General features: G+C 51.1%; 5 protein-coding genes across 5 annotated transcripts in view; 3 read left to right on the top strand and 2 right to left on the bottom strand.

The window, feature by feature from the left end:
• Positions 1 to 560, bottom strand: part of HO173_005272 (uncharacterized protein) — a gene marked incomplete at both ends in the record, with an annotated part of 712 nt that extends 152 nt beyond the window's left edge. Inside the window, 3 exons of the mRNA XM_037307190.1 lie at positions 99 to 172; positions 307 to 379; positions 511 to 560. Coding sequence (XP_037165830.1) covers positions 99 to 172; positions 307 to 379; positions 511 to 560 — 197 coding nt within the window. The remainder of the gene's footprint in view (positions 1 to 98; positions 173 to 306; positions 380 to 510) is intronic.
• A 1,123-nt stretch (positions 561 to 1,683) lies between these two features.
• On the bottom strand, positions 1,684 to 6,243 carry HO173_005273 (uncharacterized protein; the record flags this gene model as incomplete). The annotated part of the gene is made up of 3 exons (XM_037307191.1): positions 1,684 to 3,762; positions 3,821 to 4,140; positions 6,201 to 6,243. The coding sequence occupies 3 exons, from the start codon at positions 6,241 to 6,243 to the stop codon at positions 1,684 to 1,686; spliced, it is 2,442 nt and encodes an 813-aa protein (XP_037165831.1).
• A 47-nt stretch (positions 6,244 to 6,290) lies between these two features.
• HO173_005274 (uncharacterized protein) lies at positions 6,291 to 8,366 on the top strand (the record flags this gene model as incomplete). Its single annotated transcript, XM_037307192.1, has 2 exons — positions 6,291 to 8,044; positions 8,096 to 8,366. 2 exons carry the CDS (start codon positions 6,291 to 6,293, stop codon positions 8,364 to 8,366), a joined length of 2,025 nt encoding a protein of 674 aa, XP_037165832.1.
• Positions 8,367 to 9,662: 1,296 nt separating this feature from the next.
• Positions 9,663 to 11,958, top strand: HO173_005275 (uncharacterized protein; the record flags this gene model as incomplete). The annotated part of the gene is made up of 2 exons (XM_037307193.1): positions 9,663 to 11,889; positions 11,948 to 11,958. The coding sequence occupies 2 exons, from the start codon at positions 9,663 to 9,665 to the stop codon at positions 11,956 to 11,958; spliced, it is 2,238 nt and encodes a 745-aa protein (XP_037165833.1).
• Positions 11,959 to 14,133: 2,175 nt separating this feature from the next.
• Positions 14,134 to 18,402, top strand: HO173_005276 (uncharacterized protein; the record flags this gene model as incomplete). The annotated part of the gene is made up of 1 exon (XM_037307194.1): positions 14,134 to 18,402. The coding sequence occupies one exon, from the start codon at positions 14,134 to 14,136 to the stop codon at positions 18,400 to 18,402; it is 4,269 nt and encodes a 1,422-aa protein (XP_037165834.1).
• Between the last annotated feature and the right edge of the window lie 94 nt (positions 18,403 to 18,496).

Consider the following 18,496-nt stretch of genomic DNA (forward strand, 5'->3'; position numbering starts at 1 on the left):
CTGCCAAAAGCTGCAGAGTTGATTGAACTGGGTAGTAGGCAACGGAGGAACGGTTGGAGAATGGAAGGAAACGGCGTCATGATGGCAGGTAGACCTACCAAGCTTCCAAGCATCCGCGGCTTTTCTTTTGCCTCACGACCACCTGCTGGGGTGGGCCTTGCTGGTATTGCATCTAGTAAATTCCATCATGTCAGCCTCCCATCTGCATTTTTTGAATTTTTTTCCCAACTAGTACATTGCGCTGGTATGCTTGGCGCCAAGTCTCCCCAGGCGACGTCGTGAGGCGAGGAACGATGGGGCACCTACCGGAGGACCTTGGTTGTATCCACCATATTGCTGGGGGGGGTAGCCTTGCTGAGGAGGGTAGCCGCCGCCGTAGCTGGATGGGATTGTAAGTCAGTCTAGATGTTTCTTTGATGCATTCATTGAGCTCATTGCTATGGGCGCGACTGAGATGTAGCTGTCCTGACCAAATACTGCAGCGGACAGCGAGCAGAGGAGACCACGCACCTTTGCTGAGGATACTGAGGGCCCTGGTTGTAGTAACCTTGGCTTGCCATTTTGAATTTTGTACAGTGGTCTGGACGATGTGAGAGGTGTGATGACTTGGATAGGTGTCAGCTGTATGCGCTCATAACAATGGCTGCTGCAACCGGCGATTTTGAGGCCGGTCCCACAGGTAAGTACTGACGGTTCAAGGAGTGTCTGTCTTTAAGTATGCACTCAACAGAGAGGCGTTCACTTAGAAGTCTCTCTGGATGAGGTACGGATGTCTAGTGATTGATGTAGCTGTGTTGCAGTACCGTGGGTTGAAGAGTTATTGTGAGGCGGTCGAGGGGGGGCGGAGTAAAAGATGTGGCAGCGCCGACCGGGCCGATATTTCACCGTGTTGAATTTCACCTGCAACCACCTGATTTGATTCACATTGGTCCAGTGAACCTTCTAAGACTCTAATAAACAGGCAAGGTAAGGTCAGAGTCTGAGATGCAGGAGGCCTAAGTGGTTTCAATAAATACAGAGGAGTTTGAACAGCATGGTCGTCGGTTTCTTTAGAGACGTCCATTCTACTTATACCTACACTCCTCCTGATAGAGCTTCTAGGCAAAGCTAAGCCACAGGGGAGCCGCGCATTTGTTGATTCTTAAGGCTGCGAATGAGACTGTCATTTGCCACACTGATCATTTTTAGATTTAGTGTACAGTGGCAGTGCTCGACCGTGACGAAGAAGCAATACCATCCAGTAGAATGAATGAGTATGCAGGCTCAATTGGTAAACCAAGTGAAGGCTGCATCTGTTTTGGTGTCAAGATGTATAAGTCTTTGATTTCTTATACATCAAGCTAGGAAGATGTTGTTTCCAGAATACTTGTACTGAATAACTACTCGTTCAGACTTCCGTGACAAAGCGCACGCAAGCTTGACCCGATAAACGTCAGACGTTTCATCATGAGTTGTAGAGCATGATGAGTGTCCAAGGAAAGAGCAAACGATACAACCGAATCCCCAACGACCATGGATTCAAATGAAGCTGCCAATCACCTACACCATTTCGACCAGCCACTCAGTCCTATCAACAAAGCCACCAGCTTTCCCGCAAGACTGATATTGACAAGTATGGAATTTGTGAGATTTGCATGGGTATCAAGAAAAGGCATAGAAGTCACTCAAAGAAGACAAATCAACTCAGGGGAACGGAGGGAAGTCGAGCAATCCATAGTGTGGATTGTTCGGCGAAGGCATCCCGTACGAGACATTACCCGGGATGTACGAATCTTGGAAGGCATTTAGATCTTCCAGAGTATGAGCACTTCTCGTTGTGCTCATGGCTGAAGGCATATCAAGTGAAACGGGGGTGCTGCTGGCGAAGTTGTCGTGGGCGTGCGTAGAGCCTGCCGAGTTGCTTGCCAGAAAAGAAGATGCAGCTGGGGCTGACGAGGATAATGTCGGGCGGGAGTAAGAGAGGTTGATGCTGGGAGTAGTAAGGCTTGCTGCGTTGCTGTCAAAATATGTCCCGAAAGACGTCTCGAAGCCCGACTGGAAGCCTGATCGACTGAAAGGAATATCGACACCTTGAAGGGTGAATTGCCGATCGTTAGTCATAGCTAGCTCGAGACGATTTGCGCCGTCGAGAGGAGGGGCAGAGATGTGCTGACCGACAGCGCCGTCGTGTGATTGCAAGGTTTCGTCGTTTTTCTGGACGTTCCCAGGCAAAAAGAGGTCCTCTACCACCTCATCTTGTTCTCCTTGCTCCTCCTTGGACTCTTCATCATCTTCGGCCGCATCATCGCCAGCACCATCGACGGCGCTGTCAGCGACCGCCATGTAATCCTTTCCGCGCACCTTGATCTTTCTCATCCACCGCCTACACTCGCTCATTGGAGGATCCTTTCCCCCACCTTTGCCCCCTCGCCTCTCCTCAGGATCCACATTGGTCCGACGGACTTCGGATTTTGGATGAAAATGGAAGCGTCGAAGATGGGCCGCAGCGTTGTAGTCTTGCCCGTATGGCTTCTTAGACTCACAAGCTGCGCAACCGGAAAGGAATCCGTCTGGCGATATATCGACGCATACCCAAGCCGTGCGGAAAGAATTATGGTCAAGAGCCATATGGCGATGAAGTTCATGAGACCCCCGATAACCATCAGGGTTCTTGTTGCACCTTTCACATTTGAGCTTCTCTTTGGTTTGTCGGCTGTATTGGAGTTTGGGAATCAAAACCTTCGCTTCGGGCGCTGACCGTTGGCGAAGCATGTCTTGGCTACCAGACAGGGACGATTGCTTGGACGCTGGCCTCTCGGCTACGTCTTTTGGCGCGATCGGGCGTGCGGCCTGAGCTATCTGTTCTTGGCTCCGGCGAAAAATCCGAGAAGTCGATGATATGTTAGAGTCGGATGATGCATCTCTTACCATCTTCGTGTGAAGCTCCATGGTTGGAAGCGATTGTATTTGTTCCACAGTAGGGATGGAACATGATGAAACGTCTCGTTTCATTTCCGTGTCAAGCTCCAAGGTCGCATGCAGCTGCAGCTGCTCCACAGCAAGCATTGAAGCTGGTGAGGTTTCAATCGCCGTTCCCTCGGCGTGAGCAAAATATAGAGACTGATCGAAAGGTGTGCCGACTCCTTGTTCGTCAGGAGAGAGAGATTTAAGGGGGAGGCCGTGGCATGAGTCTTGCCGGTACATCTGCTGGCCTGAATCGATCTCTGAAACTCCGGAATTAGCTCTCATCATGCCAAAGGCCCCACAAAACGAGGCAGCGAGACTATCCTCTCGACTCATCGCGGCGCTTGTAGGTGGGGTTGTATTGGTGAACCTCTCCGACACTGTCGTCGTTGGAGAGACTGAAAAAGGCGACGGCAGTTCAAGGGATGATAGAGGAATGCAGTGATTGTTGAAACTGCTTGGAGATCGTGTATTAGCTGCATAGCTAGACGATGTGAAAGCCCTAGATTGCTGAATGTATTCTGCGGGCTCGTATATCCTGATGTTGGGAGAGTCCTCTGGTATATTTATAGGCATGCGTCCTGCAGATGTTCGTCGGGCTTTGAAGCTGGGTCCAGATGTGGAAGTGTTGGTGTATCCGCAGTATGGCGCATTGCTGTCGAGCTGCCAAGGATTAGTGTCGAGTGATGGAGGACTAATTGCATTCTCGGCAGCGATTTCAGGTCCATATTGTGAAGTCCTGGCCCGTTTCCTAGACATCGGCTCTGACGAAGGAGCATTATAATAGCATTGACCAAGTTCGAGAGGAGTGACGGCCTCCTATACCAGCGTCAGCTCCCTCAAGGATGGAAGGGGCCAGGTGTAGATGGGTACGTACGGATGCACGCCTCCTCGACGCAGCTTCCGACCAGGATTTGGAAGTGGATTGGCGGGCCATCTGGTGTCCCTGGGTTGAGGTGAGCTCTAATGGTTGTATTGGAGCTTCGGTGTCGAGGAGCATGCTGGTGTATGGAGCTGCCCTGGCTGCCCACTGCAGCTTGATCTCGTCTTGTTGAAGGTGCCGACGTTCGTTCCAGAACTTTTTCTTCATCCCCTCCAAGTAGGACATGAGTTCGGGGTCTGACATAGTTATAGCGACCGGCGGGCGTTGCAGAGAAGTAGAACGGAGCATTAGTGATGCTCTCAACGACCGCTTGTCTAGATGGGCAACATTGAAGATCAGCAAAGCGGACTTGCAACAGCACCATTTGCTAGATGGAAGCAATAAGCATACATGAACGGTTGGGTGACAGGGACAAGCCACGATTGTATGGTTACAGGATGTGATGTCAAGGCGAGAGAAAGCTGAGGTTTCAAGGCGGAAAAGTGTTCGCATTTGAGCGTTTCGTAGGATCTTATCCCAAGTTGCAACTACACCCGGTCTTGTGAGGCAGTCTGACCGAAGAAGTAAAGCCCAGCGAAACTTGGCACAGCATCCTGCAGATTGTGTATGGATGGACGAAGGGAAGACAGTGAGGCGGCCAGTCAGGAAAACGCCGCATAGCGGCCGGGCGTCGTTACAGGGTAGCCAAGCAGTTTGGGCAAGGCTGAGGTCCTTTGGTGACGAAGCAAAATATCTGCAGTGACAACGTACAGGCACCACGGGTGATGGTGACTGCGACCACTAACCAGTAGGTCTTCCATGATCTACGCCGCTTTCTGGAGGACCGAAGATTACAGCAGTAAGAACGAGCGCTGCTTCTCTAGCTGCATGAGAAGCTTGAGCAAGTCATGCCACCACTTGCAGCGTTAGCTCTTCCTTCTCTCTCCAATTGGTCGCCTCGCCTCTGTATTGGACTATAATCAATTAGACAGAAAATTGCCCATTCTGAAGGCATCTCTACACCATCACGCGCTCCCCTTCATCGCTTCAGGTGCGACCCCAGTAGGATGGAGAGACTTGCGCGCTCTTATACTCGTCAGCAATGTAAAAAGCAAGGCGGTGCAGATGACGCTGTCTTCTCTCAATTGGTATTCGGCGTTCCTTGGGTTGCAGCCCCACTAGAGACGGAGTACAGAGGTAGCTATCGGGTGAAAGGGGAAAGCTAAGTTGGACCGAACATTGGCGGGTTTGCCTAGGACTGCATAGGTAGTCAACATTCGGTAGCCTTGGCTACCAGAGGAATGAGTTTCTCGACTTCTTTCCGCGAAAGGTAGGTATAGGCATGCCCATGGTGGCTCTGACTGCAAGTCTCATAGTTTGGTTGGAGGGCGATGGATAGCCGGACAGGCATGCTCATGCACGGCAATCATGGGATGAACAGAGATTGGGACTGTTGGTAGACTGCGGAACTTTGCGCACTTTCATGATCAGCTGCGTAGTGTCCAAAGTTTTCGAAGCACTCAGAAGGAGCCCAATTTGTTGGCGTTGGTGAGGATGCTGGCACCACTGGTGCTACAAAGGGGTTTTACTATGGATTTTCCGGCCTCACCAACGCATAGATATAGATAGGGAGACAGCAAAACCACAAGATGAGCGTGTCAAAAATCGATTGGTATCTCTGGGCAGCAGCACCAGCCTTCTAGAGATGGGGGGGACGAGTAAGGGAAGAATTGGTTGGCTGCGTACTTTAGGAGAAAAGTTTGACCTTTAACTTCGGGGGGCCGGCCGCCGGGGACAGCAGAGAGGCAACCTTAAATTTGGAGCCGCAGAGCATGATCTGTTCTTTGAGCATTTCGGGACTTCTTGCTGCAATCCAAACATTATTGGCGTGCCACATCAGACATGGCAGTGGAAGTCTTAGAACCATTCTTGAAGGGCGATACCGGTCGAAATACCAGGGGCCTTCTTCGATTGATCATTCTGTGCACAATTGCTGCTGCTGCAGTCGCGAGTCGTTTGTTCAGTGTGATACGTAAGTCTTCACCTTTTCAGTGTGAAAGAGTATCCAGATAGCTTGGTCAAGCATTTCCGGAGCGCATTAGCTGACATACATGCGTTGTAGGGTTTGAGAGCATCATTCACGAATGTTCGTCTGCCCCCAAGAGCCTAGAAATCTGGCGAGAGATCCAGATGGCATTCTGGCATATAAGCGCTGATTGAAGGCAGTCGATCCCTGGTTCAATTTTCGAGCGACGAAATATCTTGTACAGAATGGATTTTACAGCTTCTGGGACTGGTTTGATGATCGTGAGGCTTCCACTCTCTTGCGCAGCATCATTCCCTATACAGGGTGTCTGCGAACGTTGCAAGTTGGCCGAAAAGCCAGACCCCATACCTACAGCAGCAGTGGCTGACATGTCCTGTTTCTTTAGGAACATGGCATCCACTGGGACGTGTCACTGGTGGCACGTTATATCCTGGGCTTATGGTCACCAGTGGTATCATCTACCACGTCCTCCGACTCCTGTCAATGCCAGTCGATATCCGAAACATATGCGTCCTTTTAGCTCCTGGATTCTCTGGTCTTACCGCATTTGCATCATACCTGATCACGTCGGAAATGACGACCTCTCCGTCTGCCGGTCTGCTTGCAGCTGTCTTTATGGGCATCACACCTGGATACATCTCAAGATCCGTTGCTGGAAGTTACGACAATGAGGCTATTGCCATCTTTCTGCTCGTGTTCACCTTCTTCTTATGGATCAAGTCCGTCAAAAATGGTTCGGCCATGTGGGGAGCGCTGACCGCTCTGTTCTATGGATACATGGTCTCAGCATGGGGCGGCTACGTCTTCATTACCAATTTGTTGCCACTTCATACGTTTGTGCTCATATGTATGGGAAGATACAGTCCCAGACTTTACGTAAGCTACAGCACATGGTTTGCCCTCGGCACCTTGGCCAGCATGCAGGTTCCATTCGTCGGCTTTTTGCCCATTAGAAGCAGCGACCATATGTCGGCACTAGGTAAATTTGGGCTCAAGGATGAAGACTGTGGCAATAGACTGACTGTTCCAGGTGTCTTCGGCCTTCTCCAACTGGTGGCCTTTGTGGAGTTCATTCGCCAGCAAGTTCCCAACAAACAGTTTCAGACCCTACTTCGGGGCTTGATCTTTGTAGTTTTTGTAGTGTCTATGGGTGTTTTGGTTCTCCTGACGGTCTCGGGAGTCATAGCTCCGTGGAGCGGTCGCTTCTACTCGCTTTGGGACACTGGCTACGCAAAGATCCACATTCCAATTATTGCCTCGGTGTCTGAGCATCAGCCAACCGCATGGCCTGCATTCTTCTTCGACCTCAACCTGATGATTTGGCTCTTCCCCGCCGGCGTCTACATGTGCTTCCAGCAGCTGAAGGATGAGCATGTTTTTGTTGTCATATACGCAGTCTTGGCCAGCTATTTTGCTGGCGTCATGGTTCGTCTGATGCTGACCTTGACGCCGGTCGTTTGCATTGCGGCTGCACTAGCACTTTCAAGCATTCTGGACACCTACCTCGTGGCCGAGAATCCGATCCCAAAGGAGCCTCAATCTAACGGTCAGGCCCGTGGTGACAGCGTCAAAAGTACCACCGATATGATCAAAGATTCGTTGAGATCGACGCGGAATCCCATCTTAGGTATCTACTCGTACATATCCAAAGCCTCCGTCGTTGGAGCAGTGACGACGTATCTATTGTTATTCGTGCTCCACTGCACTTGGGTCACCTCGAACGCTTACTCTTCTCCGTCTGTTGTGCTTGCCAGCAAGCTCCCTGATGGAAGTCAGCACATTATTGATGATTACCGCGAAGCCTATTACTGGCTTCGACAGAACACTGCGGACAAGGCCAAGATCATGTCCTGGTGGGATTACGGCTATCAGATTGGTGGCATGGCAGACAGACCCACGCTGGTCGATAACAACACGTGGAACAACACGCACATCGCGACTGTCGGAAAGGCGATGAGTTCTAGGGAGGAAGTCAGCTACCCGATTCTCCGACAACATGACGTCGATTATGTGCTGGTCGTCTTTGGGGGTCTCTTGGGCTACTCCGGTGACGACATTAACAAGTTTCTATGGATGGTTCGCATTTCTGAAGGTATCTGGCCCGAAGAAATCAACGAGCGTAACTACTTCACCGCCCGAGGCGAATACCGAGTTGATGACGAGGCTACCCCAACCATGCGGAACAGCTTGATGTAGGCTTCAGCACGATGCGTGTTTCCGCACGAGTCGCTAACGGAATTTAGGTACAAAATGTCATACTACAACTACAACGCTCTGTTCCCGGCTGGGCAGGCGCAAGACCGGGTGCGAGGGTCGAAGCTCCCTGCTGACGGTCCTCAGCTGAGTACTTTGGAGGAAGCATTTACGAGTGAGAATTGGATCATCCGGATCTACAAGGTCAAGGATCTTGACAACGTGGGTCGAGATCATGCCAGCGCGGTTGCTTTCGACAAAGGCAACAAGAAAAAGAAAACGGCCAAACGACGAGGGGCCAGGGTGCTCCGGGTTGAGTGAGCTTGGTGGGTGGGGAGTACTAGTACGCGTACTCTATTGTACAATACCTTATACCTAGATCATCTTCGGGACACTGTTACACTACTATGCTTCTGATCTATCTATGATATTTCAGCCCTTGGGAAAGCAGGATCATCACATGGATTAACACGGCGATTTCATCTGCCCAGACTGCTTCCAAATTTATTGGAGAATCGAGCAGTGCGCATGTGTATGCAAGTAAGGTAGGAGATAAGGGCGCTAAAGGCCCGATGCCGCTGGCCTCTTGCCTGAACCTTCTCCATCATTCTGAATAACAATCAATGCTCCCATCTTTCCATCTTCCCATCTTCCCATCTTCCAATCTTCCACGTTTCTGTACGCTCGGACATTCTTTTTCTGGTGAGGATTGAGGACATTGGAGGATTCAGGATGGCCATGCGCCGCGGGGCGTTGATGCCTTTGTTGTCATTCGGCCGAGAGAACGATGGTGGTAAGGTAGGTAGGTAGGTAAGATTACCTACCAACCGGTACTTTAGTCTTGATGAAAGGCTGGTGGTGCTGATAAGTGGTTCAGTGCACGAGGGAAAGATAGCGTGCGGTATTGCTGCCCAACTTCGCCAAATCGACTGGTAATCCATTCAGCATAGGCACATGTACATTATCCGACCCAAAGCCACCGGATGCCATTTCTAGACCAACTTGCATTGAACATGCAGCATCCTGCATCTTGCATCCTGCACCAGATGCCTTTGGGCAATCAAGTCAATTTTTTCTTCCTTTCTTTCCTTTCCTTTCCTCTCGTACTTACCGTATGTAATCTCCAATGCCTGACCCCGACTACGGTACGAGCGATTTCTCTCTTTACTATTTGCTCATGATAAATGTCTACAACACCATCGGCTTTGCCTGAAATACGTGTCGCCTGTTAGTCACTCCGTCTCAGAGGCTCATTTCACCCTCTTCCAAATGGCTTGCACTATCCAGAGCATTCCATACCTCCATTCCCCTGCTTTGCACCCGGACAAGATCTTACTCATCCCCTTCCTGCTTGCTTGCCTACTTCTTTTCTTTTCTCACGATAACTCTACCACTTTCACATTGGCGCAACGGTCTCTGCTCGCCATATCTTTGAATCCATGATTAACTGGCGCTCTGCGCATCCAAATTCTTTATCGATCTGTTGCCTTGTTTGCACGGTATAATATTCGGGAAGTGCCTTTCCCAAAAGAAATCCAGAGTGCTAGCCAGCAGTAAGCCAGGTGAATTCCAAGGCTGAGATTTAGTATTGACTACAGCGCAGGGCGTTGGTTAGTCATGCCAACCAACCCAGGCATAGAATATGATACTCACGGCCGGCCTATGCGTGTTCGCAGAACGAACAAGGATAAGGATAAGGACAAGGATAAAGACAACAGGAGTCTTATCTCAAGTACCAGCAGCAGGAAGCATCGAGATTCATCAGCTTCAAGCAGCCGCACGCCTGTACCGCTAGACTCTGCGACGCAGCTATCCGAATACACGCCTCAAAATGCGAACCTGGATCAGTTGCCCGATGTGAAAGACAACCGAAGTGTCATCTCGAGCAGTAGTAGCAGGAAATATCGAGATCCATCAGCTTCAAGCAGTCGAACACCTGTGCCACCGGACTATTCGACGCAGACATCCGACCTCAGCCAACAAAGTGTAAGCTTGGATCAGTTACCCGAGTTGCCGGAATCGGGCCCAGACTCGCCATCATCAACGACTTCTCCAATGAACAGATCGATCTCAAACATATCAACCTCTGCTACGTTAGTATCGCCAACAATGCAGCACCTCCTCCCTGCCTCAGTACAGCCTTATTTAGCACCTTACTGTGAGTCTATTGTTGACCTTTCAGACCCAGCATCTTCTCAACCAACCCCACGAGCCGAAAGGTCGAAGGAGCCTGCCGACGCAAAGCCTGCCGACGTGAAGCCTGCCGACGTGAAGCCAGCCGACGCGAAGCCAGCCGACACGAAGCCAGCCGACACGAAGCCAGCCGACACGAAACCAGCCGAGGCGAAGCCAAGCCCTCCTAAAACTTCGAGTCTACTTTCAAGCTCAGACACAGCAACTTTAGTTCGCAAATCGTCCTCCGAGTCTGTCAAAACTGTTTTATCTGGAACGTCTTCGCAGCCAGCACCTTCGGGCCAAGATCAGCAGCAGAAGAAATCCGCCTCACTGAAGTCAGAAGACTCGAAACAAGTCTCTAGAGTCAAAGCCCCAGCTTCAGCACCATTGCCATACGGTGTCGGGCCATCCGGAGAACAATTGCATTATTCTCCACAGTTCGCGTATCTTCCTACACAGCAAGCCATCGGCCCGCCCCCTGTTCAGCATGCACCTACTTCTCAAGCCCTCTCTCAATATTCCGAGTACGGACCGCCGAGCCGCCATCATCCGCCACACATCAACCCGCCTGAAGCACCTCAGCCTCCTATCTCGACATACCAGGGTCAGTGGGACAGAGGTCCAATCTCGATTGGGGAAAGACCGGATGATAGCACAATGGCATTGTTCCACCGCATTTCATGCGCAATACCTGACCTCCACGCTCTCATGAGCCTGCATCATGAGGCTTGCGGCATGCTAGAAGCCAGCCAGCTTCATATACGTGACCAGGAAGCGCGGAAAGCTGCTGAAGTACGACAGCTCGAAATTCGCATCGTGCAGACGGAAAAGGATCTTCATCTAATGAGTAAGGATCATTCAACCGAAATTACTCGGTTGAAGCTGGACACACGCAACCTAGAAAAGCGGTGCAAAGAGCTCCAACATAGATTGACTGCAGGAGGGAAGCATAATGAGGCATTGCAAGCGGCGAACGAAACCTTACGCGCTGAGAAGAAGGAAGCAGGACGGAAATATCAGGAGTATGAGGCAGCGCTGAATGAGACTTTCAAACGCGATAGAGACAGAATGATTGCAGAGCAGAGGACTAACCAAAGAGCCATGCAAGACGAACTTGAAGCACATACCCGCATTGCTGACGCAAATCTGTTAAAACGACTGGCTGAAGAGAGGAGAGCACATGAAGAAGAGACACGAAACCTGGAAAGTAGATGGACTCGACAGAGGCGTGAGCTTGAGGACAGACAGGCGAACCTTCGACGAGACTTGGAGGAAAGCCTCGAAGCAAAGCAAAAAGTCGTCGACGAAGAGCGCAGGACTTATCTACAGGCCAGAGAGGGATGGGATAAACAGCGTGAGACCCTGACACGGAAATGGGAAGAAGAGCGCTCGTTGCTCCAGAGAGCTTCGGACGAACAGCGGAAAGCTTTGACGATTCAGTACCAGAGAGAGAAAGAAATCATCCTGAAGCAAAGCTCGCAGTCACGGAATAGCAGCGAGGCAGAGGACTATGTTCTAGGATTGCAGAGGGAGATTGAGCGTCTGAAGGCCGGTTGGGGTGCTGATAGCTTCAAATTCCAGAAGGCGACTGCGGACTTTAAGACCACGGCTAGGACGCTGAATGAGCAGAATAGTAAGCTGCAGAAATTGACGGAGGCGTTTGGGCATGGTAGGCGTCCCGATTTTCTAGATGTGTTGGGCCTAGTCACATTGACATCAAAACGCAGAAGCCGGCTAAGGTGTCACCAATTCCTACGGATCGCCAAAGCCGAGGGGCTCCTTCCGGCACGTCAAGTTTGACAAAGGGATGCCTCAATGGCAGATGATATATCTTCATCAAAGGATGCACTTGTACCCGTGGAGAACCGTAGCCTATCGACGACACTCATGGTACCCTGTGAGGGCTAAAATGTAACAATGCCATTCCACCAAAGCCTAGGCCGGCTGTCTCTGCGCCTAGTCAGGCCAATGTACACGCACACGGTCATCGGGCAGGTCCTTGGGCAGTTCCAGCTGCAAAGAGCCGTAGATTTGAGGGCACGGCAAGGCAGTTTCACCCGTTGGCTTATCTAGGACTGCGAGTAGAGCTCCGTATCCTGCCAGGCCAAAGGCAGCAGTGAAGATGTTGAATGCCTCTTTCTAGCAAATCAGCTCGGCCGTCGTCCTTTGAGAGACTCGGCCTAGCCGAGGGCCACGACGGCGAGAACAAAGATAACATGGCAGCACGAGAGAGCAAAGCATCTTACCGGCACGAACCATAGATTCTCAACTGTCGCATTCATGTCCCAGCCCTGGAGACCCGAGGTGATTTGAGATTGAAGCCAAGGGTAGCATATCTCGGGGAGAGGGAAGGAAGAAGAGGACCAACATTGTAACATCCTAGCACATGAGATGATGGTGTGTGAGTACAGTTCATGGTTCTCCAAATTACCTTGCTGGCCCATTAATAACAACAATTCATTCCTTCAGATATCAAGGATCCTGAAATGTCAAGCGAGCCGAGTCGGGCATTCTCACGAGCGTTGTCATTCAAGGCCTGAGGGCAAGAGTACATGGAGGATTGTTTTTATTGTAGAGATGCGTAATCACGGATCACGAATCACGAATCACGATGATTGAGGGGTTTGCTCCGCCTTTTGAGTTCCACATTGACGAGTGATGTAATCCTTATCACTTGGCACTGTTTCCGAATTCCAGGTACAGGGATGAAATTTGGTTCAGATAGAGTAATGATGAGAAGATCTCTTCGCCTCATTTTATATTAGAGTAGACCATCGTCCTGAAACATTGCTGATACTTGGGTATAACTCGTAACGAAGAGTGGGCTGTGCTGTGTATGTGGAAATGAAGTGCGACGTATTCCGTAAGTCCTCGAGTCTGAACAACAGAGCCGACATGGATGTGCGTATATAACAACAACGCAGTAATACGAAGGGAGTAGAAAGTTGGATAAGAAGTGGTCGGTAGATGAAGTGATGAAAAGATGAAGATAATGATGATGATGACAACGACGATGATCCAATAGGTGTGAAAAAAAGAACCCAAAGGATTATTAGATCTTCTAGGGCTGATTCCGGAAGTCTGCCCTGAGGTGGTCCCTGCTTTTAAGCGAGGAAAGGCTATCCCTTAAGGGACCTTAGACGCTGAGCCTTGCCGATGCGCCGGAGCAGCAGCCTCAGCCTCGTTTGCTTTCCCCAGCATGCGAGCTATTATCATTCTTTATTACTCTACTGTAAGTAACAATAATAATAGCATACCTAGAGCAGCAGTATGTTCCTCGTCAACACCGAGCTCTCCTCCAAAACGCATGTCCCTTTGCCTCGGTCAATCTCAAACCAAGCTCTGTCATTATCCATTTGATCATCAATCTCAAACAAACCCCTCGGGCATTTCTTCCCCTCCAAACAAGCGCCATTGTTCTTACCCTTCAATACATGTTTTTCAGCATTGACCAGGGGTGCGGCGTTGTAATATCCTTAGCCCAGACCCCACCAAAAGAACCCCCCGTACCTGACACTTTACCTCATCGTTAACTACTGCTATTCCTTGCCTCTGCGAGCAACCATTCAACTCTCTAGAAGCATCACACTACCTTACATTCTGCATATCATCATTCCACCAACCTTTCCCAATCAGCCTCGTCCCCAACAAGAGCCTCATACAGCGATCCACCTCCCACCTTACCTCGATGGGAATCCAGCCTTTTGCAGCAATGGGCCCAAGATCAGCCTTTTGACGCCTCGTATACGAACCCCATACCTATGCTGATCTCGTTCTCTCAATCTCAAAATTTCCCAACCCTGGGTTCTCTACACTTTGGTGGCGGAGATAGGTCCAGTGGGTCAACGGTCTGGTGAAAAGCCAATCGAAATACCGATTCGATTAGACCCATATTAATCTCCCGCTGGGCAAGATGTCTACCACGCATTCAACGTCTCCAACCGCTGGTCAAAGCTCCCATCCAGTCGGGTTCAACCAGCAAACCTACTACGACCCATTCTTCCCATCTTCCCCAAGCGAGGAACAGCTGGTCCAAATAGACGGTGATCATTCTCCAAGTCACTACTCCTACCAGGCTACATCACCACCGCCTCATACCTCCACGGCCGCCGACGCCAGCCCTCGGCATTCCAAAACCCCTCCCCACCACTACAACCACCTACAACTGTCCTCACAAACCCTTCCCTCCAACAGCTTCCATTCGCCCGATTCTCCGCATTCCGAACTGGAATCCGAGAATCCAAATGCTGCTCATGCCTTCTTAAGCCCTAATGCATATGTATCGGACAATGGATACAGCGGGTCGAGCGAGCATACTACAAGTCCAGACTTTGGCAGCGGCTTCTACTTAGAAGACGACTTTGGCCTGCTGGAGAACCCAAACCAGGACGTCGGTTTGAATGATCCGGCCTCGTTTCAGAACAGCCACCTGCCACAGGACAGCGCCGATATCGACAGCCCACACAACTCTAATTACACACGCACCTCCCTCGGAGCTGCTACCCTCTCATCACATCTTATGAGCCCCGTTTTGACGAATTCCGACGCACCTGGATCAAGACAGGCCACCGCCAGTCCACCAGCGATGGAGGGAGGATATGCCAAACACGAGTTATTTCCCGGAACGATGCCTCCCGGGTATTCTATCAATGACATGCAGCAAGGGAATGCGAACCAGGTTCAACCCATCAGCGCAGTGCAACAAACAACGCCGACGCTGACAGAAAGTTCGAAAGGCACAAGCCCCGACCTCTCCTCTGCTGTGCCACATGTCATGCGCCCACCAAGTCCTGTTGTACGCATCGAGAGCTATACCCGAGGAGACTCCCCAGCTCGGGGAGCGGCGCTGCTAGGTCGGAGCGGCAGCAAACGAAGTCGGGCCGGAAGCGCCTCGTCACACCTTGCTGTACAAAATGATCAGGATGACTACGAAGAGGACGATGATATGCATAGTAGGGGCGCGTCAATCGGTGGCCGATCAGGCCTGGACCCCGAATCGAGATTTAAAGTCAGCAACATAGACTTACCTAACCTCAGGGACCAGGAGGAGAATGCGCAGATAGCAATGAAAAACACAGATGTGGCGGAGTGGCTTGCCGGTAGCGAGCCGGGTAGCGAGGATGCGCATGATGCTGCACCACGAAGGCCGTCACAGACGAACAAACGGCAAAGGGCGAGGAGTACGGGAGCTCAGAGCCTGTCACATGCCAACCTGGAGAGCTTCAAAGCTTCTGTTGTAGACGCGCATATACCTGGACCTGGAGTACTAATAAATGAGGAAAGTGGCGACGAGGATGAAGAAGATGAGAATGAGGCAGCAAGTATCGACGATTCGCCTCCACCAACCACAGCATTAGGCGAGCCTGTCAATGACACCCCTGGAGAGGCCAAACCTGGGGTATACGATGAGCTGCCCAACCAACCCCCGCTCTACCGTGCGAAAGTATGGCAAGACCCGCTCTACGATAGTTCAGACCCTGGTATTAAGACGCAGCCAGAAACCGCGAACGCTGCCATCATGAGATTTCAAGAGCGAGCTGGAGATATCGAGACGCTCTCTCGTGTTGCTACGTGGGGCACACGTCGCCTCAGCGAGTCAGACCTCGAGGGCCTATTTCGCCATTTCACTTTCAATGAAAAGCTTGCCGAAAAGATCAAAGGGAAACGTGAGAGAAGCAGTAGCTTTCTTCAGCAAGCAGCTGCAAAGCTCGTACCAAGAAGAGCAAGTATGTTGAAGCGCGAAGAAAGTGATGCATCAAACCAGCAAGCGGCTCGTCCGTCACCGCTGGAACATTCAAGAAATGACAGTTCTGGAAGCCGCAAAGATAGCCTGGGGATTCCACAAACACCAAAGGGACTTCAAAGAATGACGAGTTTAGGCAAAAGGCCCAAATCGCCTAGGATCAACACTGGGAGTGCTGTGGCCGCAATGGCCTTCCAGGCTGGCGCTCTTGGCGCCGGCGGTTCCGTCAGCGCAACGGCGACATCTTCTCCTACTGGGTGGCCGACACCGAAGAACCAGTTGAAGCGTCCCAGGAGTCGCACTGATATGAATGCCCTGGGTCTCCAGAGACCTTCCTCGTCAAATACGGATCTTGGTCTAGCTGAACTTTGGAACAAGCAAGGAGGACCCCCGCTACCATCGCTTGCATCGCCTGTCAAGAATGAAGATTCATACCTTAGCCTTCAGGACGCTGAGGACGAAGATGAAGAGGAAGGAGCTGAAGACGCTGGTGTCATAATGGACCTATCCATCCGACCTGATACGATCGTTCCCACACTCGACGGCTTCAAGTCCAATATACGACAACTTAATCCACGGTTACCTCTATTCATGTTTGATCGAATCGCGCAAGAGCAATTACGACGGTTCAAGAAGCTCATGGATTTCAAGATCAAGCATGCACAGGCACTTAGCATAGGTAAATGTCAATCTGGTAAACATTGCACCGAGTTGGGAGGCGAGCCCACATATCTGCCATCGAAGTCAAGCGGCAGAGAGCCTGAGACGACTCACACCGGTTTCTCGGTTGCCGGCCTGGGACAGTCTGATGAGGACGTGAACGCCTTGGCCGAAGGGATTGTTACCCCTGCACAGTTTCCTCCGGGGGTACCCATGCCACCTGTCAAACGCCTCCCCGCAGAGTTCGAATGCTCGCTATGCTTCAAGGTCAAGAAGTTCCACAAGCCATCCGACTGGTCAAAACACGTCCATGAAGATGTCCAGCCTTTCACCTGCACCTTCGCCTCTTGTGCCGAGCCCAAGTCTTTCAAGCGCAAGGCCGATTGGGTCAGGCATGAGAATGAAAGGCATCGCCAGTTGGAGTGGTGGATGTGCAACATGAACGATTGCGCGCACAAGTGTTATCGCAAAGACAATTTCGTCCAGCACTTGGTTCGAGAACATAAGCTTCCTGAGCCCAAGGTGAAGACGACCAAGAACGGCAAGCCTGCTGTACGAGGTCCGTCAAGCCAGAAGGCTCGCGTCAAGCACGGAGATGAGGAGGACTCCAACGACGAGATCGACCAAGTATGGAAGCTTGTTGAGGAATGCAGGCATGAGACGCCAAAGAACCCCAAAGACGAAGCTTGCAAGTTCTGTGGCAATATCTGCAACAGCTGGAAGAAGCTTACTGTGCATCTCGCCAAGCACATGGAACAGATCAGCATGCCGGTCCTTGGGGTTGTGAGGCAGAAAGAGGTCACATCCGAGACTATCATTAGCCCCATTGAACAGCGCGTGATCTCTCAGCAGAACAGCATCTCGCCAACTGCACAGAGTCCGTTCACTCACACTAGCTCCTCTTCCATTTCTCCATTTGGTATGCCAGTGGGAAGTGTAGGTGAATTACCTACTGGGTTTACTGCGATGACACCTCAGAACAGTTACTTTGCAGGAGCAACGGAGCCACAGACCATGAACTACCAGCAGCGAGTCTCTCCAAATACGTACCCTCCACCAGGACATGCACAACACCTGGCCGCAAGTTACGCCCAGCAGCATCGTGGAAGTGCAAGCGGAAGCCCGTTTCCCATGCCGCACTCGCATGCTCCTCTGTCCCACTCGCAAGCTCCAATGTCGGACTATAATAGCTCCTTCGGTGCATCACCAGCACCTCAATTCAACCCGGTCAACGCAAGCAGCAGCGGCTTTACCCATCCTCAGCAGGCGCAGCCTCCAACTCAAAGCCCCGAGAACATACATGGCGGTCTCAAGCCACCTACCTCCCAACCACGTGCGATGCCTTACGACAACGGCGAGGGGTTTCAATATGTGCCTCAGCAACAGCAGGCGTTTAGTCCGATTGAAGGGAATGCTTACCAATTTGGCAATGCGACACCCAGCTCGTACCCGCAACTGCAGACTTCTCCACAGCCCCCGTTCACACAACACTCACCTCCGCCAGCGTCGTACCAGCAACAGACTTCTCCGCAGCCTCCGTATCAGCAACAAAGAAGTCCACCAAGCTCATACTCGCAACAACAGCAGCACATGGGTGCCCCCGCACCATCGTACACTACACACCAAAGCTCGATCAGCGGCGGATTGCCAATGACATACGATCAAATGGGGCATATGCAGGGCTACCCGCAAGGGGGCCATAATGCACCTTCGTATAATCATCAACAGCAACAGCAACAGCAACAGCGTCAACAAGGTTACCCATATGGTCAGCATTGATATATAAGCCTGTCGATTCCTAGTGGGTGTAACTATTCTACGAAGATTTACGATGGTGGAATGTACGACGTTGATAGATGATGATTGTGTAGAT

Source organism: Letharia columbiana (assembly GCF_014066305.1).
Source record: "Letharia columbiana isolate WasteWater2 chromosome Unknown Sc0000014_s0, whole genome shotgun sequence".
Lineage (NCBI taxonomy): Eukaryota > Fungi > Ascomycota > Lecanoromycetes > Lecanorales > Parmeliaceae > Letharia > Letharia columbiana.